At 42.1% G+C, this 22,330-nt stretch overlaps 2 protein-coding genes across 2 annotated transcripts in view; both read left to right on the top strand.

The window, feature by feature from the left end:
- Positions 1 to 1,217: 1,217 nt before the first annotated feature.
- LOC135235075 (uncharacterized) lies at positions 1,218 to 13,372 on the top strand. Its single transcript, XM_064300272.1, has 8 exons — positions 1,218 to 1,597; positions 4,104 to 4,217; positions 6,120 to 6,191; positions 7,851 to 8,024; positions 8,149 to 8,306; positions 10,616 to 10,816; positions 12,926 to 13,239; positions 13,323 to 13,372. The coding sequence occupies exons 1-8, from the start codon at positions 1,565 to 1,567 to the stop codon at positions 13,370 to 13,372; spliced, it is 1,116 nt and encodes a 371-aa protein (XP_064156342.1). The 5' UTR covers positions 1,218 to 1,564.
- Positions 13,330 to 22,330, top strand: part of LOC135234530 (formin-F) — a 29,761-nt gene continuing 20,760 nt past the window's right edge. The window contains exons 1-2 of the mRNA XM_064299227.1: positions 13,330 to 13,559; positions 14,520 to 14,679. Coding sequence (XP_064155297.1) covers positions 13,443 to 13,559; positions 14,520 to 14,679 — 277 coding nt within the window. The 5' untranslated portion in view covers positions 13,330 to 13,442. The remainder of the gene's footprint in view (positions 13,560 to 14,519; positions 14,680 to 22,330) is intronic.

Here is a 22,330-nt window from a genome sequence, read left to right as displayed (position 1 = left end):
AATTCAAACACAATGAAGCTGTATGTGAACCGATTAACAAGTAAGCATTGCGTTTACTTCAAATAACACTGTTTACTCAAACACATGTTATGGTAATTATAGAAAAAATAATACACTTGGTGTAATTCAGAAATGGTGAGCAAAATAGAATTTCAGTTATAATGTGGTTATATGTGTGTGTGAAGACAATATTTTTTTTCTAACTAATTTTTGGGTCACTAAATAAATCAAAGCTTGCAAGAGTTTTTTAAATGTCTGGACACATTTTAATCATCTGGACATCAAAATGTCGATATCTGTAAGTTTTTTTAAGTAAAGTTTTTTTCAAGCAAATGTTTAATGCGTGATTGACAGGATTCCCACTGCTATCATTTGTAATATTTTAAAAGAACAAGCCTTGAACTCATTGTGTACATAATAAAAATAAGTAAAACAATATTAACTTGGGCAACACAAACATAATGGTTTAGGACCATGGCTTTCACAACTAAAGGCCAGAAAATTACACCTAAAACACCTGTACTGCATCTATTTTGTGACAATGCAGTCACTTTGTATTAGGGTGGCAAAAAAGGGTATAATCCCTGCTAAAAATTCCAGTGAAGACCAGCTGGTTTAAGATGGCTTAAGCTATGTCTGTGACACTTCTAGCTGGTCTGTGGCTGGTCAAAGCTGGTGTCTTGCTGGACAAAGCTTGTCAAAGCTGATTAAGATGGTAAGCTGGTGGTCAACTGGTGGTCTGGCTGACTATATAGTCTGGTCAGCTGGTTGATCAGCTAAAAGTGTGAAAAACGCATCATAAATCATCCTGACCAGTTTCGGTTGGTCAAAACGGGAATTTTCAGTAGGGATCACACACATAATCACATAACTGAGGCACATCAAGCTTGCACCAGACTTTATGTTAATCGCGTGTTGGGCTGTCAGCATTTTTTACACGGGGTAAATTGATTGAATTTCCGACCAATTAACTACAGTACTGATTTAGCGCGATCGAACTTCCAAATGCTCCTATTAATGCCCCACAGAATTTACTGTATGAGATTGAAAGGCTTCACTTTTTAGACCAACATTGACCTCTGCTGGCAGTGCAGGAGAACTGAGTTATCCAAATCCACTAGCAGGCTATTTAGTTACCCACTTAAATGAGACTATGGTCACGGAGACATGCCCCCCGTGCAGCGGCACCGTGTCCATTGCCGTTTCTCTGCAGCAGGAACGTTGCATCAATGCTGATTAGAGGTTATGCGCATGTTCGGGCTCCATTTAACTGAAGGGAACTGATCTTATCGCATTTGCTTTGTGTGCTGCGTAATTACGCGAGGCCGGCTAGAACGTGATTTTCTTCTTTTCGGTTCTAGTATTTCTGTTAACCTGATTGAGGAAGTTGACTGACGGCCAAGCTAAAGGTGTGCTCTGCTGCCGCGTGCGGGTAAGAAACCTATAGCATTCAGTCAGAATACTTCAGAAACCGGAACGTTAACAGCTGCAAAACAAAAGTGGCTACTAGATTCAGTGAGGAGTTGGTCAGGCTCTGCATGCACTGAGCGAGAGTTACAAAATCATGGATAACAAACTCCTCAGAAACATTCCGCAGGTAGGAACCGGACATTGATTATCGTTAAAAGCCAATAATACTAATTTGACTTATATCAATAACGTAACAAACGAGTACGTGTATACCAGTTTGGCGTTTATGGTAGACATTTATGAATAGATAGTGTGTTAATTTTGCTTTTTGTATCAGAAAAAAAAAAACGTTTTGATCAAAATTCGTTCAACACATTCAGCAGGTGCCACGTTATATTCAGAATTATAATAAAGGTACAATAGGTTCAGATCACTGTGATGGCAGAATGAATAACTTTACCACATGAAGTCCGATAGTCTTAAGTCTTAATAAAAGTCACTAGATATATATTTCTCTTGAGCCAAGTTAACCTTATGAATTTTATACATTTATACAGCAGTTGGACAAAATCATTAAAACGGCTAACAATACATGAATATTAACTAGCCAGTGAAAAGTGAGTTCAGAACAGGTTCAGTCCTTCTTGGAATGCTGTCATACAAGTTCTGTACTGTAGGTAGTAGGACGGAAGGAAGCCTCCAGTTCTCTGAGGGAAACTTACACTCCGGGAATTCCCCAAATGATGTTATGGCCAGATGTAGGAAAAAGGAGTTAAAGATGACTCATCAGACTATATTACTTTTCTATATTGTTCACTGGCCTACATTTTGAGCTCCTCACACCAGGCTATGCTTTTTGTGTATTAGCCTTGGATACAAGAAGTTTCCAAATGATTGCCCTGCCATAAATACCAGCTTTGTGAATCTCACAATGTACAGTTTTTGACCGTGTGACAGAAGTGGATTCAGTGCATTTCTGATGCGTAATTCTGAAGTGTTGAGCAGCCATCCTTTGAGGTGTCAGTCTTTCACTGTCGTTAAGGGCTTTGGCTTGTGACCACTGTTCCTCTTTGCCCAGCTGTGTGTTTGGAATATATTGTCATAATTGGTGATGCCATCCCTCTTGCTCCATAAAATAATTTTGCAGTTTTGTGACTGATGCATCTGCAATTCAGGAGCCGATTATTTGGTCTCGTTGCAGTGTTGCTTTGGAAATTCACATAGCAAAGTGCTGATTATCAGGTTCTTTGACAGCTGACCCATACTGCATGGCATTCATTTTAATATGACTCACCTGTGTAGTTGCCCTTGTAATTCTGATTTAGTTCAACATTGAAGTTGTTTTTCATGTGCTGTTTATGTTATTTTGTCCAACCCCTGTATTTAGCTTTTTTCAGTGGGTGGGAGAAAAATCATTTCATCCTGAATTTCAGAGTTGCACGCTGGCCGCAACACTAGTTTTCTACACAAAACGGCTGTATGTCTGTTTTTACCTTTGTACATGTTTGGACACAGCCATTTTTACTTGCTAAACTTTCACGGAAGTCACATTGCTTCTTTTCCTCACCTCAGCTGTAACCTTTACTAAATGGAGCATGGAATGAACTGGTGTATCCATCCTTTTTGAAGTTTAAAACCATTGCTTAACGAAAATGGGACAAGGCCTACAACCCTTAAATCGAACCACTAATTAAATTAAAAAAGTGTCTTGTACCTTTTCAGCAAACACAGTCCAACAACTAGAATTGATAAATTTATTCCATCAAGACTTTGACAGAGTAGAATACAAACCAGTGTTCTCTTACAAAGTAATCACATGTTCAAAAACAAATAATGTCCAATAATCATATGTGAGCACCCAACGTGTTAAGTTATTCCAAAACTACTTTTAGAATAACTTAACAAAAACGTGAAGTTGATTAAGTTCAAACAATGTCATGCACAGGTCAGAAATCCCCTTGTTTATGAAGTGCTCAGGTGGAACAAAAACTATGGAAACTGGAAGTTAGCTTAATGCTAAGGGTGCTTTTCTTCTAGAATAAACTGCAGTAAAAATGTCTCACAGAGAGAGATAATACCAGCTATCAGCTGGGCTTAAAATGAGCTTACCAATGAATTTAGCAAAAATGTCAGATCACAAAATTGATTGGACCAATTTCATTATTAAAAGCAGAAATTGGAATTAAATCCAGAAACCGATACAGCCCTCCTTGCCAATCCCAGGTATAGACATGGAAGCACTGCATTTAAGTAGAAAATATACCAAGTGATGAGAACAAAACTCTTCACTGGTGGCATTGCAACACATCAGTGACGAATTAAAGCAGAAGACACAGTGAGTAATTGCTGGCATCTTCTTAATTTTTACACAGGTTTATATTAGAGGCCAGCATAACCTGTGTTTTACAGTTTAAAGAGGAACTTAATAAAACAATCTGTCCTGAGGGATGGTGGAGGGGGGGAGGGTAGTGGTGAATAGTCTGTTTTTGGTAATAAACAAAGTTCCCCTTAACAGCAGCCCATGGCAAGCTAGCACAGACCTTAATCTGTTCAGGGTCACACAAAATATCATGGAGTCACAGGGAAGTGAGATTTGGCTGGATGTCACATGCAGGTCAACCGTTTTGTGCCGCGGTGCTTTTGAAGCGCGTCCGAATGGCTCGGGACCAACTTTGACTTATTCCATCCCTCAGCTGAGCAACGAGATGCAGCTGAGCATCATGAACAAGGTGAAGAGTGGAGAGCTGACCATCGAGGATGCCCTGAAACAGGCCCGGAGAGAGACGGGCGGGCGGCGGAGAGCGGAGGTAACGCAGCGCTACGTCAGACAGCGGCGTGGTCTGTTGCACTGGGGGGCTCGCGGTCAGCGGTTTGTGCTGCACAGAGCACTCAGTCGCCGTAGTTCACAAGCCCGGTTCAGTCAGCAGTCTACATTCACTCACTGTAGGGGTTCCCTACTCTGGTATGAGGAACCCCTGGGTGGAGAACCCCTGTGTCTCCTGGTTTGCATTCTAACCAATCTATTAATTAATTAAGATTATTTATTGAAAACATAGCCGTACCCAATGACCATTTGTCCGCACTTTCAGCATTTAGTGCCGCAGTGCATTACAGACAATGAAAGCATCAGTTGTCTGGGGACTGATGTGGCTGATTAAGTCCGTAAGCTAGTGCTGAAAATTTATTCTGTTTATATCTGACATAATGTGGCATTAAGATAATAAAGCATCCCTCATTAGACATTAAAATAAAAAAAGTATATACAGAAAGTGTAATTCTAGAAATATAAACAGCTCTTTGTATTTCAGGAATTAAAAATAGGGTTGGCAAGAACCCAGCATACACAGGGGTGCTCCATGGATGGTTGATTCAAGGGAAATGCTGCCGTATGCCTTTGACCTACACAAAACCTCCATTGTCAGTAGGCTCCTATGCAAAATGGCTTTCCCATAAATAATTTTATAAAATTCCACACCTAACAATGTTTGTAATACATCACTTCTTTAAAAAGTGTAACTCATGCAGATTTCCCTGCTATATGAGAAAACTCCCTACTCTGGCAACCCTGATTCATGTTGTCGATGACCTCATTCTTTTGAGGCAAGCAGTGCTAATTCTCTTTGGGCTTTGGGTTGACCCTTTCACACTTGTAACTTGATTTTTAAACATTACGTAGCCAATTTATTATTATTTTTAAATCAGAGCATTCAATATTGGAAAGTTCAGTAAAACACAGAAATACAAATTGCAAATGGTCTCCGGCTCACTGTAATTCACATGCAGCCGTCCTCATAATGGCTTAGTGGTCCTAAAATGCAGCATGATCCCGCTACCAAGTGTGAATTTCAGTGCGGAGAGGGCCGCCTGTCTAGACTTGGGGAGATACCTGGAATAATTCCCCTGAGCCAATGCTCTGCATTCGGATATTAGAGTCAGAGAAACCTGTCGGTATAGGGTTGCTATGGGGAACAAATTGAGTTGTATTGGCGTTGTACGCTGACCAGTCATATGCCTGATAGTCCCCCAATAAGCAATGTTTAAACTACAACCAGCGTATAGTATCACTCTGTATCTCAATACAGTGGATCAGTATTCAGGTATTACCTGAATAAGAAACCTATTATTTTTGAGGAAAAGGGTTTTTGGATTTGAATGAGGAACTACAAGTGTGGCATTAATGAAACAGTGTGTAGATGAGCCAGCACTGGAAACAAAGGGCACCTTTCATGAGTGTGTGTGTTTCACCCTTCCTTAGAACAGCCCCAAAATTTCCATGATGATATGTAGAATGAGTATGATTGACAATGGTGCAATTATATGCCTTCTGTATAGCAGATGATACAGCTGTGTTTTAATGGTGTTTACTTAAAATGGCAACTATTTTTTGTCCTAGGTTTTTGCTCAAAATAGCCTGAAATCACATGACACATCACATGATATTTTACTATTTGCACCGGTGGTCCATTGAGGAACATTGAGTTATTAACAACCAAAGGCGAATTATTAGTATTATTTGAGAAAAACAGCATTTTTGCATTAGGTGTGTATGTTCATGATTTAGTAAATGACTAACTTTCAAACTTATGGCATTGCGAGGTGCATCCAGTTTAATTTAATTGGCCTTTGATGTTTTTTTCCGGATACAGTCCAGGTAGCCTGATATTTGAGACAATTCTTTCTTTTAAATACGGCTGTGCTATCCATTCCAGGAGGAGAACTCCCAGTATAATTTCAGCGTCTACAAGTACAACCGGTACAGATGGCAGAAGCGCATCCTGCAGGTGAGTTACTGGGTTCCTTGGGGATTCATCTCTGGTTCTTTTTCCCACAAAGCGACAACAGGCAGGTCTCTTCATTCCCTTGTGAAATGCGAGTGGCTGGAGGGTGGTAAGCAGAACTGCTGAATACCCACAGCCAGGAAGCCGTTCTTTCACAGCTATGCTAGACTGCAGACACATGCACCCGCCCTCACTGTACATGAGTCCCTATTACCGTGTAGCTTCACTTTTAACTACTGACACCGGATGGGGAGGAAGGGTTCCCCCGAGACTTCTTCCCGCTGGGGAGTTTTTTTTTTCATGACTGTTTGGGTTTTGTCATTCCAGCAGGGAGTTTCTTTTTCACCTCATTTGATGTTTCTGGAAGTTCAGGTTCATATTTTTCCTGCATTTTCCTGTTCTTTTTTTACCTCTTCCCCGGTGAAGTGTAGTTTTGACAGCGGTTCAGTAAACAACATCATACATATAAAGCTGTCATATTTCTGTTCTTTGTAACGATGCAACATGTTAACACAAGCACACAACAAAACAGTAACGTTATATGCTGCCGTTCAATGGCCTGAAATCACAGGAAATGTCTGACTTTTCCTTTTGCAATATCTAAAATATGATTTGGGGGTTTCTTGGGGGGAGGATGGTAAAATCGATAACTAATTTGTTGCAGAAGTCCCTGGGGAACTGAAGGGTAGGGGTCCTCATCGATTATGGTCGAAACGGACACCAACATTATTTTTAAGTGTTTTCATTTTATTTCGGCTAAAAAAAATCTGTCGCCAATATCACAGAAAACTATTCTGCCAATTGTCATTTCACGTGCATATGTGTCCAATGGCCTAGCCAATGATGTACAAAATATACGTAACAGTATAATTGACATGTGGTTATATTGTAGAATTTGATTTCTGGGAAAAGAGCTTGCTTATTAACCCATGCTAATAGTGTCTGCATTTGGTAAAATGTCTGCATGTGCATTTCCCGAATTCCCCACTCGCAGTCCACACGTCTTATCTGCAAATAAACACTTAAAATGTAAAAATGAATTTGAGAAAAGTTGGCAGTCACACAACATTCTGAAAAACTTTACAGATCAATCAATCAGATCAATCAATCAATCAATCAACCAATCAATCAATCAATCAATTAACCAGAATAGAGTTTCCAGAACATTCTAGGATGAGTGTCTCTCCAGAAGGAAGAGGAAAAACATTACAACCTATAGCCAGTTTTGTGGATGAGATTTGCTCCTGACAATCTCTGGAGAAGAGAAAGCACTGAATAGAATTGAAATTAAAGCTTGTAAAGTAAATGAAAATACCAGTGCATTCACTACATAAATTAATTTCACAAACTCAAGCATAAATAAAAATTGGGAATATTAAGTAGGAATAGTGAGAAGTTGTGTTGAAGCTTTAGTTTGGTCAGTGGATCACAACCCTGTTCCTGGAGAGGTTTTCATTTCAACCCCAATTTGCCACACATGATTATACTAATAATCAGCTCGATGAGATCTCTTGCTGTTGAGTTCATCGTTTGTTAGGGCGCTTGTGAAAACCTACGGGATGGTAGATCACCAGGAACAGGAGCCACAAGCTATTTTGAACTATTTCTATGTAGGCGGCTGAATCTTCTGAACCTGTATGGCCTTTATGTGTCCTCTCTCAGATTGACTTTAACACGAAGGTGATGTGCAGCATTGAGAAAGGAATAATCAAACGGCAGCTCCCGTTCGCCTCTGTGAAGAGCTGTGATGATGCGGTGGGGACCAGATTCTCCGTGTCCTTCTGGGGAAGACACGACTACGAGCTGGAGGCCGCCTCTGTGGAGGACAAACAGAAGGTGATCATGTGCATGCGTGCGGCTTAGATTGTAAGAGTGTGTGAGGGGGTATGTGAGTTTGAGTGAACCTCCTGAGCCGCAGCTGACTGTCTGAGTGACACGGCACTGTTTTCTTTGGTTCCAGATTATGGAGCTGGTTCATAAAATAATACACGGAAACATCTACGAGGTGCCGGTGCACACCAGCGCAGAGGTGTCCAAGCCGGCTCCGGTCACCGAGAGCATTCGGGAAGGCCAGTTATATCTACAGAGAGGGGGGCTGGCCTCATTCAGATGGGTGAAGTACGCAGATACCTCCTTCATCCTCTTGTTCTTCTTCCCTCCCTATGATCTCTATGTGCAATCTGTAACATTATATTTGACATTATATGACACCCCATCCCCCTGTTGTTGCTCCTATATGTTTTCACTTCACAATAACTGCACTTTCAGTTCACTGGGGCAGCTCTAGCAGGGCAGACGTTTGACGAACTGACTTGTTGGAAAGGTGGCATCCTATAAGAGTGCCACGTTAAAAGTCAATGACTTGGCTGTATGCTTCATTTTTTGCACCTGTTAGCAGTGGGTGTGGCTGAAATAGCCAAAACCATTAAGTAGAAGAGCTGTCCATGTACTTCTGGGAATGCAGTGTGTGTGTGTGTGTGCATGTGTGTATGTGTATATGTATATGTATATATATATATATATATATATATATATACATTTTCAGACTACATATTTTTAAAAATTTATTAAAAAAAAAAATATTTTAGTTCACTTTTATATCTGAAAGCCACAGAAAAAAAAATTCTTTACACAGAGGCTCTATACAGATTTACACAGTCTGTTACATTGTGATCGCTGTAATTATTACATATTTATATTTTACAAAATAGATTTTTCTTACATAGATTGTACTTAAGGTATTTTGTATAGATCCATGATTTGATGACATCATGATTTAGAAGGGTTGCCATGTACTCGGGGGAGCCCCAGCACTTAAAGTGTTTGGTTTATTGTCTGTGTAAGTTAATCAAAATGGAGGGCCGGAATGCAGGTATCACAAGAGGGTTTGATTTTTTTCAAGAAGGAAATGAAAATGGGACTGAAAAAAGGCTCGGGCTGCTGACCGTACCGGGCCACGCCCCCAGGCTTTCTGCATTCTCCCCAGCTTATCGCTCGGCGTTCCTATTTTTATTTTGCGCACGTCAGGGACATACTTCTGCAAACATATGGCCTGGTGACAGCTAACAAAGAGACACATGTCCCCCTGGAGGGTTTTTCTGTGAACGTTCTGAAAAAGCAGAACGAGGTTGTGACAAAAGCAGAACTGAGCCGTACATTTAAATACGTTTGTTTCCAAGGTCTGTTCCAGGTGGCCTCTCTCGGCATTTAAAGGCAAACTGTGTCCTAATATTTTGTTTAAGGGTGGAATTCGTTCATTTTTATTTGGCACGATTCAAACAATTGCATATTTGAACTCTTTAAGAACAGATTTTTGACAATTCTTAAACAATTGTATCTATTTTCATCTATATTCTTATTTTTATGTTTAACATTAAAGCAGATATGACATGATATGTCATGTCTTTTTTCATATTATTTGAATGTGTGTTTTATTTCTGCGGGTGTGTTTTAAATTTTACCTGCATCTAAAAAACATTAAAGTATTTGTGTTCAGATATGTACACACACAGAGTATACGGTGTGCATGGGCATGTCAAAATCACTGCATTGAATTTTCATGTTAATCTGGTGCAGTGTTGAGTTTGCAGTGTTTACGCTGTGCAGTGTGCTGTCTAGTGTACGATACAGTGTGCAGTGTGTTATGGTTGTTTTAAAGCAGAATCCCAAATATTGCAGGTACATTTTCACTGTTAGGAAGGTTTGCCTGTGTAGCTGTGCAAGATATTAATCTGTCCAAATCGACACCCCAAATCCCAATGCATGTTTCCCTGTAGCCTAAGTTGTAATATAGTGCTTCGTTAGTGTGCAGGTTTTATCAAAGGGATGCTTGTAACCCACGATGCATTTAAACCCGTTTCCTAAAACATTGTTCCTCATTGTCGGGGTGCAGAGAAAAATATTGAGCATGTGACCATCTGGGCTGTCAGGCTGAACTTCAGCAGTTATCCTCCAGGTGGCCCTCTAGACCAGGGGTGTCCAATCTTATCCGTAAAGGGCTGACTTTTGTTTTAGCCAAACACTGCGACACCTCGATTCAACTCAATCAAGACCTTAATAAATAGAATTAGATGTCAAAGTGCTGGGCTAAAACCGTCCCTTTTCCAATAAGATCGGACACCTCTAGTGTAGACTCTTGAAGTTTAGCAACTGTTTGGTAACCAGCACAGGTACCTAAATAACAATGAACTTGTGCAACTGACTTATGCAATCAGGACTAATTGTGAGGTGTTTTTTTTAGTGCTAAATGTCCAGAGCAGCGAATAGAGAATGCCATTGTATGTCTGTCACTACGTGCTGTGTGGCCATGTGAAAAGACATAGCAGTCTATGAGCTGTATCAGTATTCTTCAGTGACCCAGCAGTCCTGAGCGGGCTATCTGTGTCAGTGAGTGACCTTGACCCCCCACCCCTCCTGTGACTGTTTAGGTATATGGCTCAGCTCCACCAGGCAGAGATGACCTTGGTCCCCTGTGGCCAGCGGGAGACTGGTGACATTGATGGCCTCGCCCCCTTTGGCTTGCCCTCGCCTTCGCCTGTGGTCATCCATTTCTCTGACGGCAGCGCCAGTGTGGAGACGCCGCGGAGCTGTGACACCTTCACAATGCTCACCGAGAAGAACGAGTACCTGTGAGTGACACTGTTTGCAAAACCTGCAGTACAACAAAACACAACACAATACAACAAAATACAATACAACACAACACAATACAACACAATACAGCAAAATACAATACAACATACTACAACAACACAATACAGCAAAATACAATACAACATAACACAACAACACTACAGCAAAATACAATACAACATAATACAACAACACAATACAGCAAAATACAATACAACATAATACAACACAATACAACTAAATACAATACAACACAACACAATACAACATAATACAACACAACACAATGAAGCAAAATACAACATAATACAACACAACACAATGAAGCAAAATACAATACAACATAATACAACAAAATACAAGTCAACATAATACAACACAATATAACATAAGACAACACAGCACAATATAGCATAATACAACAAAATGTGAAACAATACGATGAAACACAACACAATATAACATAATGCTACAAAATACGACAATACAACGCAGCACAATTGAATACAATACAACAAAATACAATACAATACAACACAAAAAATACAACACAATGCAGTACAACCCCACACTATATAACACAATTCAATATAGCGCAATACAACACAACACACTACAACAAAACACAACACAACACATTACAACAAAACAAAATACAACACAAAACAATACTACAAAATACAACACAATAGAATACAGCACAATAGAATACCATAAAATACAACAAGAACAAGTACCAGTGAGTGACACCTTCCGCAAAATATACAGTACAATAAAATACCGAACAATCCAGCACAACACAACATACTCTTCATAATCTTCTATCTCTTTAGAACTTGGAGTCATTTAGATTGAGTCTGAATTGTTTTAGTGAAGTTCTTGTGATCCTTGCACTGTGTAACCTAAAATGGATGAGGTAGGTTTGTCTGCCATATACACTGTAAAATGTCCAGTGTTAATTCAACTGTAAAAGAGTACATTTGAGGCCAATAGTACACTCTAAGAGTTGATTTAACTCTGAACTTTTTACTGTGTAATTAACAGTTATCATGATTTACAGTTAGGGAAAAACAGATTCTGCTTCAATAATGAGATATTCTTTTGTAATATTTAGCACTTAGGACATTTGGCTAGCTACAGAATTTGCTAAAGTATTGAGAATAACGTAAATCTTCAGTGGTAGTGTGTTCCATTTCTGTGTACCATTATTCTCAGGTAAACTGGGGTCTGACTTGGAAATAGATGTCATTGTTTCCTGTGCTTGGAGCAAGGTGTTCCGCTGTGAGGCAGAAGGTTACTTCTGCTTATTTCTGTCTCATAATGGAGTAGAGGAGCATGATCTGTGATAAACTGGTTCAGACAGAGGGATAGAAAAGAAGAAATATGAGAGGATGGTGCTTTCTGCTTTGGGTGGTAGTCACCAAAATGTGGAAGTCAAAGAAATAGTAGCTTAATGTTTCTGATAATGCTAAAGCTCAATGATGCAGCACCAGCTGTGGAACATGAAACAGAAATGCTATGCTACAGTATGCAGTGATATATTTTCTCAGGGGGAAAACAAATTATATTTCAAATTTAAGCAGGACGTGTGTACTGGCAGGAACACTTGTGTAAAGAAAATCCAAGTATGTAAATGCTTGAGTGGGCTGAAAATTTGAACAGGAACGATGTCAGAGAAATTAATACAATTCCACCGTTTTGACAGCTGCTTTTAAAACAGTTCAAGGCAGGAGAGTGTTAGAGTGTTTCACATGTACAAAAAAAGGCTCCAGTCCTCTTTATGATATAACTATATAATAATGGCTTTATTGTTGCTCTGACAGCACGTCTCCCGCTGAAATTGAGCTTTTGTTCAATAAATTTTGTGGAAGGAGTTATGTGCCATCCTAAAACAGTCCTAATTGTAGAACAAAATCTGGTCTTAAAATTTCTGTGATTTTCCGTTGCTGGTTTTTAGCGTGGTTCCAAGTCTCGTGCCTGCGGGCCAGATGGTGAGGAGCCGGCGTGTTCAGCAGCTGCACGTCACAGAGCGCTAACAGCTAGCGCGCTGAGATCGCATTAAAATTCCGGTTGCCAGATTGGTGAGCCTCCTGCTGTCTCCCCAGGTTCCGGGTGCCGGTGACGGATCAGGTGAAGAGCACCGACGCCGTGAAGAAGGAGAGGGACGAGTGGGTGCGGGCGATCGACAGGCTGTGTCTGGAGTGGAAGCGCAGGTCACAGGCAGACAGCCTGAGCGTTTATGAGGTCATCCAGCAGCCGGCGGGGCAGAGGGGCAGTGGAGAGGGGGTCCTGGGGAGGAGGCGCACGGAGGATGGGGGGAGGGGACGCGTGGAGGATGAGGGGAGGGACACACGGAGGACGAGGGAGGGGACGGTGGAGGATGGGGAGGGACGCGTGGAGGATGGGGGAGGGGACGTAGGTGGGAGGGAGGTGGAGGATGGGGAGGACGCGGAGGATGGGGGGAGGGGACACACGGAGGATGGGGGGAGGGGACGCGTGGAGGATGGGGGGAGGGGGTGGGCAGAGGACACGGTGCCAGGGGGTTGCCATGATGATGATGGACCCTTGTCCCCGCCTGCGCTGCTCGTCCCGAAACCTGTTGGGTTCGTGCCACACTTTAGCATGGTGCCGCCGCCACCACCCCCGCTCCCGCCACCCCTGCTGTCCCCAAAATTCAGCATGGAACCCATATCCAAGAGGACCAAAGCTTTTCACTGGGACCTGGTACCACAAGAAAAAGTAATACTGCTACTACTACTACGACTACTATTACTACTACTACTACTACTACTACTACTGTTACTACTATTACTACTACTGCTACTACTACTACTACTACTTATTATTATTATTATTATTATTATACTTATATACTTTTATTATAATAAAATGCAAGTGGCTTATAGTAAATACATATTGCAAAGTATCAGCAATCATATTGATAACAATACAGCGAAATGAATTGCACAGAGTAAATGGCATAAATAACGGTAAGCACTTATGAATGACTTAATAAACAACAGTGGCCTGATAGAGTGAAATCAAGATATACTCTCCAGACATGCCTAGGTACTGTGTGTCGTCTATAGTTGTAACCACTAGTGCAGCAGATTTAATTCACAATTCACATACAGAGTCAAATTCACCATACTCTGTGCTTAACCGTGTTAAGCATGAGTTGTGAATTTTCTGGCTTCTTCTGCAAGTGTACCAGCCTAAGTGATAAATGTGCAAGAGGTTAAAAAAACAGACCAGGCATTTAGCAGACTTATCTAGAGTGACTTACAACATTTTTACATAGCATTTACATTGCATCCATTTATACAGCTGGATGTGTACTGAAGCAATGCAGGTTATGTACCTTGCTTTGTGGTTCAACAGGTGTCCTACCAGGGAATCGAACCTGCGACCATTAGGTCACTTCCCTATTACGCTACACCGCCGTTTTGCAGGTTAAGGGTTTTCAAAATGAAGAACAAACCTCATTGTGGTTATATTGGAATGGTTGCTTAGCATGTAGGCTAACTGTTTATTTTATAAAGGAAAGTTATTCCCAGAGAAAATTTTGCTAATAAATGATAGCATGCCTGCCTCTCCATAATAGGCAGTGTTTGATTATTTGTGGACAGGAGGACATTGTGCTGTGCTCTAAAATGTTGACTGGCCGTCTGACAATGACTTCCTGTGCCCTCTCGGCAGATGGGGAAGTCGGTCTGGGCGCGGTGCGGCTCAAAGGTCCGACTCGATACGCTGCGACTGTACGAGCAGTTCGCCGTCCAGGAAATGGGATGTCCCGGGGGGCTGGAGTCCACCAATAACGTCCACATCATGCTGAACGACAAGATTGCCCACAACTTCAGTGAGTAGACGCTGCGGCCTCTCTCTCTCAGGGAGCCTGTGAGGACGCGGGTCCGGCTCGCCCTTTATCTACTTTTCATTCAACTCCAGGAAAGTGTTTCCAGAATTTCTTGCGAGCGCTGCATTTAAAACAATGCCAGTGAGTAAGCACTTATAGCCTGCCATAATAATCATCATCACTTTAGCTCTGTTTAAGTGTGCTTTATCCCAATCGGGCGTAGGCCAACTACAAAGCTCCTCCAGCAGACTCAGGGTTTGGCTAGTGCCTCGGAATATACTCAAAATATAAAGAATAAAATATATTACCAAGATATTGCCACACTTCCCAAAATAAAGACATCAGCGGGTGCTGAGTATCATCTCTGGTGATGCTCTGCCAGGCCTGTACTGCAGCCATCTTCAGCTCCTGCTTTTTCTGGTGGCTGATTTTCTCTTCAGCATATGAAACGCATCTTCAGTTGGATTTAGCTCGGGTGAATGAGCTGGCCTGTCAAGAATTTCCCAGTTTTTGGCTTTGAAAAACTCCTTTGTTGCTTTAGCATTATGTTTGGGATCGTTGTCTTACTGTAGGATGACGTGCCATCCAATGGGTTTGGAGGCATTTGCTTGAACTTGAGCAGATAAAATGCACTTCAGAATTCATTCTGCTGCTCTCAGCAGTTACATCATCAATGAAGACAAGTGAGCCAGTACCTGGCAGCCATACATTCCCAACACACAACATCCCCACCACCATGTTTCACAAATGGACGGGGGTGTTTTGGCTCTTGGGCAGTTCCTTTTTGTGTCCGCACTTTGCTCTTGCATCACTCTGACACGAGTGAATCTTGGGTCTCCTCCATCCACAAGACCTTTTCCCATAACTCTGCAGGCTCCTTTAGGTACTTCTTAGTAAACTGTAACCTGGCCACCCTGTTTTTTCAGCTAACTAGTGGTTTGTATGTTGCAGTGTAGCCTCTGTAATTCTGTTTGTGAAGTCTTCTGAACAGACACATCCACGCTTGCCTCCTGAACAGTGTTTCTGATCTGTCAGACAGGTGTTTACGGGTTTTTCTTGATTATGGTGTTGCTTCTTCTACGATTGTAGAGGTCTTCCTTGGCCTACCAGGCTCTTAGTGATTTCTGAGGTCACCCGTGCTCTCTTTCTTCTTAGACATGTTGCACGTTAACCACACGTGACTTGTTTGAGTGCAAGTCTTAAATTGTGGAGTACAGAACCAAATAAAAAAAATATATGTACGTCTTTGTCCCAAACATTATGGAGCTCTCTGTGTATAGGTAACTATATGTATAGAGCAGCACGGTAGTGCAGTGGAAGTTCCTGGCCTGGGCCTTTCTGTGTGGAGTTTGCATGTTCTCCTCGTGTCCGCATAGGTTTCCCCTGGATACTCCGGTTTCCTCCCACAGTCCAAAGACATGCAGGTAGGCTAATTGGAGACTCTAAATTGCCAATATGTATGAGTGTGTAAGTGAATGGTGTGTGTTCTCTGCAATAGACTGGTGACCTGTCCAGGCTGTATTCCTGCCTCCCGCCCAATGCACCCTGGGATGGGCTCCAGCACCCCCGTGACCCTGCCCAAGATAAGCGGGTATAGATAATGGATGAGTGGATGGATAATATATATATGCTGCATTTATACTACATTTCAATATATTTTGTCATATATATTCAACAAACATTCAGTTTCCTTAAGGGATGTGGCCAGCTTCCAGGAGACTTCGCGTTCATTTATACCGAGACTAAATCATTACACATGACACGTGATTCATAGACCGGGACTATGATTGGTAACTACATTTTTGGCTGGCAAGGCACTCAGCTTATTGACTCAGACAGCACACTGTGATGTCAGGAGTCTGGGCAGCAGACCGGGTTCTCCGCAGGTCGGGCGATAAGACTGACTGAAATTTGGTTTTGAAGAGAGGGGCCCAGAGGGACAACGGGCTCCAGAAAGAGCCGCATTTCATTAGCTTTAGCCCCAGGCTAAAGCCAAGAGGGGCTTTATAAAGAAAAGAAACAAAGCTGTAGGTATTTGCAGCCCTCACTCTGCTATAAATGATGTTATCTGTTTGGTTTCTTTTCATTTAGACTCTGAAAAGAGAAAGATGTCTGTTCACTCCTTAAAAAAATCAAAATGCAGACTTTGAAGCAGAGCAATTCATAGGAGTTGTTGAATGCATTTATTATTCTTTTGATTTAATGCTGTGAGACATTTTCAGCATGTTTTTCCACATCTTTCAGAAACCTATTGACTTCATATTATATATTGATTATACATTTCCTCAGAGAGACTTTTTTTAAGAGTAATTTTTTAAGGTCATAGGTACGTAGAATGAAATAAACAGACAAGGTAGATAGTCATAGATAAGTCCCCACAAGAAAATTTAATCTTCTGTGCGCCGGAGTGACTGTACCGCCACTAGATGGAGCCAGATCAATAGGATGCTTGAGATACGTTGCCACTTAGAAACAATCCATATAAAATATTCATCAAGTAAGAGATAACAAGCCCATCAACTATGTCTAAGGTAAAATGACCTTAGGCTGGTAACCAAGGGTACGAGCACTTTCTACCCCTGTCTCAATATAGAGAAATGGATAAAACTTCTCTGTGTATGCAGGACTCTTCTTAGTTTCGTGCAGATGTGAGGCTTTGCAGCGATTTTCATCTGTCACTATCAGACGAAAACGAGTTGACTACAGTACACAGATGAGTCAGCGACAGTGCTGCAAAATGTTGTGTGCTGCATGATCTGAATTAACTTCAATAGCATACCTTTAGATGCATTTACGAGTTCCAATGGCTAGACTGTTTTAGTAGTTATATCCAAGCAGAATGCAGGTGAGCCAGGCAGAATTTTTTGTCCCTTGTTAAATCAACCGAATGTCAAAAGTGCTAATACCGTGGTTCTTCGAATGACCCCGCTTCATTTCAGCATGCTGACACAGTTATTACAGGAATATCTACGGTGAACGTAATACCCCGATCAGCGTTTAATTTGTAATAAGCAAGAAATGCACGTCTCTTTCATATGTAAATATAGCTGCGTTTCGCATTATGTGTTACAGGCATAAATTAGCTCACGCGCAAATGAGAGGCGGTGCAGATGAAAGCTCGGAGCTCGAGTCTCACCCAGGCTGTAAATGATCTCGGCTGGGCTGATTTCCAGCCTGACTCTGCGCTGCGTAGCTAACTCAACAGGGAAAATACTCTTGCGTTTCACTAAAATTGTGTCTGCGCTTGCCAACGTCTCTGTTTTCTTGGAATTGTCAACCAGTTAAACGCTCGTGAATGCGGTATGTAAACATACTGATTCTCGGTGAATCCCGTGGCATTTTTAAAAATAGAAACCCGTCTCCGCTCCCAGTAACGGCCGGGGTTATTGCACCGGTGGGTGTGCTTGCTTCAGACACGGGGAGCGCTTTGTCACCAAGAGCAGCGATGGGCCAGACGAACACGTTCGCAATTATTCTTTCAAAGCGCAACCGTTTTTTTTCTAAAAAACCAAATGGCAATTTGTAGGATTTTAGGGGACGTGTGTCATTCTTGGCTTCAGTTAATATGCACGAAAAACAGGTTCGTGGGCCCACAGAGTTCCACAAACGTTGCTAAGGCCTAATGCATCATTAAGGTGGCAGGTGGTATCAGCAACAAAGGCTGCAAATGAATAGTAGGCTATATTCCCGGCGTTGTATTTTGCAAGAAGAACGTGAGCGATAAAATCGGGCACAAATTTTTGAAACCATTTATTATCTGACATTAACCCCTTCTGATCCGACCAACAGACAATCATTTGCTCAGAGTAGCGCACAACAGTGTTTAAAAATTCTTAACTGTGGCTTTCCGAGAAATGGAATGGAGTGAGGTCATAAGCGCCTGTGTCGTGATTGATCTCACCCGGGGTTACCCTCTTCACCTGCGAGGGTGAATGTGGAATACTTAGTAGCTTCACCCGGTTGGGTGGGTCTCTGAGGAGTTCGAGACACCTCACTCGGAGACTCAAGTGCCCGTAGCCAACCCCAGGCATTTCAGCTCTCTGCTGTGAGCAAGAGAGAGAGAGAGAGAGAGAGAGAGAGAGAGAGAGAGAGAGAGAAGTCACACAGCAGAAGTATTCACGCAATGGAATGCACTCCACAGACAACGCATGTAGTCAGGAAGACTATTCTCCAGCTTTATTTGCCCACAGGAATGCCAGTCGTGGCCTTACTGAAAAGAAATTGCCCTTCAGCGCTTAGTCCCGTTCGCCTGTTATGATTTGGCGAGGCATGCCCACATACCTACGCAATGAGAGTTCGGCACTTTTCAGGGTTTTTTTTTTTACATAAATAACCACAATGACCACAGACTCTCCGCCCCTAAGAAAAGTACCTTCTGTCCTCATGTAAACAGACAGAATTCACAAGCAACTTCACTCGTCCACACAGTACGGCAGTTCCAAGGGTGTTTGTTCATTAAGCAATAACTCACGACAGGCAGTGGTATATTGTGAATGTGTCACTGCTAAAGGGTGTTGTTGACGTGCAGCAGATGTAATTGGGATGGCAGGTATGCCGTCCGCCAAGTTACCTTTGGCGGTGCATGCCCTATACCTATACAGCACTGGGAGTCTGGCACTTTTCAGGGTTTCTTGTACAGAAAAAAAAAAAGTGACCACAGACTGTCAGCCCTGAAGAACATTTACTTCTGTTCCTTCTGACCTCATGTAAACAGACAGAATTCACAAACAGCTTCACACGCCCACACTAAAGCCCCAATATTGGGGTTTTTGTGTGTTTTTTCTTCTTCTGATATTCTTGTAATCCTGCCGATGACATCGTCACAAATGCTCCATTACCACTATCAATAATTCTCCAGCTTGTGCCATTGTATTGTGTCTTTTGTTGTGCTTGAGCCATCCATAACCCAAATTCATTGCCTTTTGGGTGTTTACATACATCGCTTTTCTACTGATAGCCGTAAAACCGGACGTGAATATGCAAAATCCACAAACGTGGTCGTGCTCTCATTTCTGCCCAAAACAAGGTGGATTCTGTAGGTCAAATCGAGGTCTTGGGTAAAAATATTGTTTTGTTTCTGAGATCGAACGTGGATTCAGGTTCTGTCAAATCGAGGTCTCGTGAAAATATTTGGTTATTTTTGTGTGAACTTTAAATCACCTCTGACTGAGTGCATTCCACCTCTTTTACACTCATATCAGGTGTTAGAACCGCTTCACTGTGAGCCTGAAAATGATTCATAAACACCCACAATGCATAGGACCGGAAAGTGAAAATAGCTCCTGGATTGTCTCGTAATTTTAGCAGTCGCAACCTTGCACTTTATGGGAAATCAGCTACAGTGTACCGAGGCAGTGTCCTCAGGTGAGAGCCGGCTCCCACAGAGAATCTGGGATCTTTCTTGTTACGGCGGAAGCAGCTGACTTTCGCTCGTCATCAGCAAACGCTGCTCGAGGGCTGGGCGATGTGGCCTTGGAGGACTGGATTGCATTGTCTGTGCATTGTTTTTTTGCCCCCCCCCCCTCCCCCCACCATTTTCTCATTGTTCATCTCTGGAAGACAGGAATGGAGGCAATTAACCAGAGCGCGTTCACTGCTGAGGGGGAAAAAGCGCTTGGTCATTCCTCCTTCCTGTGACATTGTGCCCTGGGCTCGCTGGGAGCGAATGGACAAATCGGGTATAACTGCAGCCCAGCATATTAACTCACAGCAAAACGCTCAGTGTTAAATTAACTTTCGCAGGGTAGCTACGGTCCCTATTGGACTCTTATGCATGCTGTCAGAGTATGCTGTCAGAACTAAACTGGACACAGCACCAGCGAATGTAGGTTCCCACTGGGGGGAGGACAGGGACTTGTTTACCCTGCAAAGCTGAGGAACTTTGCTTTAAGTGATGATGATTTAGTGATGATAAATGCAAAGTACATAGCACTGACAGAAATAGTACGCTAATATTATCTATGATTTGGAGTCACCAAGGTTTTTGAGTTTTTGTGAGTCTTACGAGGGAATAGGTGGAATTAGTCAAAGGTAAATATAGCACTGATATTAAAGGTGCAGCCTGTCTTTTTTTTTTAGAAAACTTTTGCTCATATTTGGTTAAATTTCCTTCACATCCCAACAGATATCAATAAATTATGAGCTCTATGAAAAAAAACTCTGGTCTCTGACAAGCTGTGAAATCAGCCACTAAATTTCGCCGCACCTGAATCTTAACAATCAATTGGGACAGCTCTCTGCAAGCTGACCAATCAGGACAGCTCTCTGCCTGTCAATGATGTTGCGCGATCACAGCACTGTCAGAGCACAGATACTGCAGAGATGGTGCAATAGCGAGCTAGTTGTCAAGAAAACAAAAAAAGAATGACAGAGAAAAAGAAAGACCGTCGAACAAAAGGAATTGTACCAAGTGAGAGATGAGACTCAAGGTTTTGTCTTGTAGCTTATCTGTAGCTAGCTAGCAATGTTTATAGCTACCTATGCTTTCAAGTGAAGAAAAAAATTGCACGCTCCAGTTCCAGATGCATTTAGCAATGTTTATTTGACCAATGTTTTGCACGTGACAACTTCGTCTGAACCTCATACAAGCAGAAATGTCTGCGTCTGCATTTATCGACTGTCGTAACCCATAGCTGTAGTCTAAATAAAAACTATAGCTATGTTTGTTGTTTATGCTCATTATGATGACGATATGTTTTTAATTTTCTAGCTGTGAATGAGACATGATGTGCTTCACTCTCCCTACATTACTTTTCAACCCTCTTGCCCTCTGTACATTAGCTACTCGAATGACGGACAGCGCTTTGTAGGGAGATCTGAGGGTGGGGATGGAACGTTTTTATCAAAACCTCGCTCTAGCTCATTTCTCCAAACTTACATACCGCACTTAAGACTTAATTCATGGATCCGGGCATGTAGGTGAAGCAGAGACCCTCACAGTGGTCAAGTTCAGACTTGACACAGTGCTGGACACTCTCTGGGTACAATGATCAGCTCAACTGATCTGATCAATGGCATTGGCCTGTTCTCAGTATTGTGTGTGTATATATATATATATATATATATATATATATATATATATATATAGCCATCAGAGAAGGAAGGGCTGGTTATAGGGAAACATGGAGAGGGGGGTACGAGGGATGGAGTAACATTTTACACATTTTGTCGTATAAAAACTCACAGCCCCTCTGGATAGGCCTTTATAGGGATCGTCTCAAAATTCTCCAGTCCTGGTTCAATTGCTTATCATTTCTAAACAGTGCACTACTTACATTTAGTATTAATGCTTGCAATAGTAGTAGACACTTATACAGGGAGTGAGTAATCCCAGCCCGGGAGAAAGCTAATCTGTTTTCCAGTCCTTAAAACCCCTGTGTCTGTAGACACACCTGTTAGTCCCTGACAATAGAGCCGTTCCCTTGTTCGGCCCGGAGGAAACTGATGGTTGAGGCCTGAATAGCGATGCTGCCATTTAAGCTCTCTCCTGCACCTTTATCTCGCTGTATCGTCAGATGAATATAAATGCGAGTGCTCGAGCCCTCGATAAGCCGATCGTTTGCATGCCACCCACAAAGCGTTCCCGGATAAGACGCCCCCCTCTAAGACGCCATCGTTCCCGGCCCACTCAAACAACGTGACCTTAAGCTTAATC

The sequence above is a fragment of the Anguilla rostrata genome, chromosome 11 (assembly GCF_018555375.3).
Source record: "Anguilla rostrata isolate EN2019 chromosome 11, ASM1855537v3, whole genome shotgun sequence".
In the NCBI taxonomy this organism is placed as follows: domain Eukaryota; kingdom Metazoa; phylum Chordata; class Actinopteri; order Anguilliformes; family Anguillidae; genus Anguilla; species Anguilla rostrata.
The sequence above is the reverse complement of the archived record's forward strand: the minus strand, read 5'-3'. Positions and strand labels throughout refer to the sequence as shown.

Coding starts and splice junctions, on each gene's coding strand:
- LOC135235075 (XM_064300272.1), top strand. CDS start 1,565: ATGGATAACAAACTCCTCAGAAACATTCCGCAG. Junction 4,218..6,119: donor GCGGGCGGCGGAGAGCGGAG/GTAACGCAGCGC, acceptor TATCCATTCCAG/GAGGAGAACTCCCAGTATAA. Junction 8,307..10,615: donor GCCTCATTCAGATGGGTGAA/GTACGCAGATAC, acceptor GTGACTGTTTAG/GTATATGGCTCAGCTCCACC.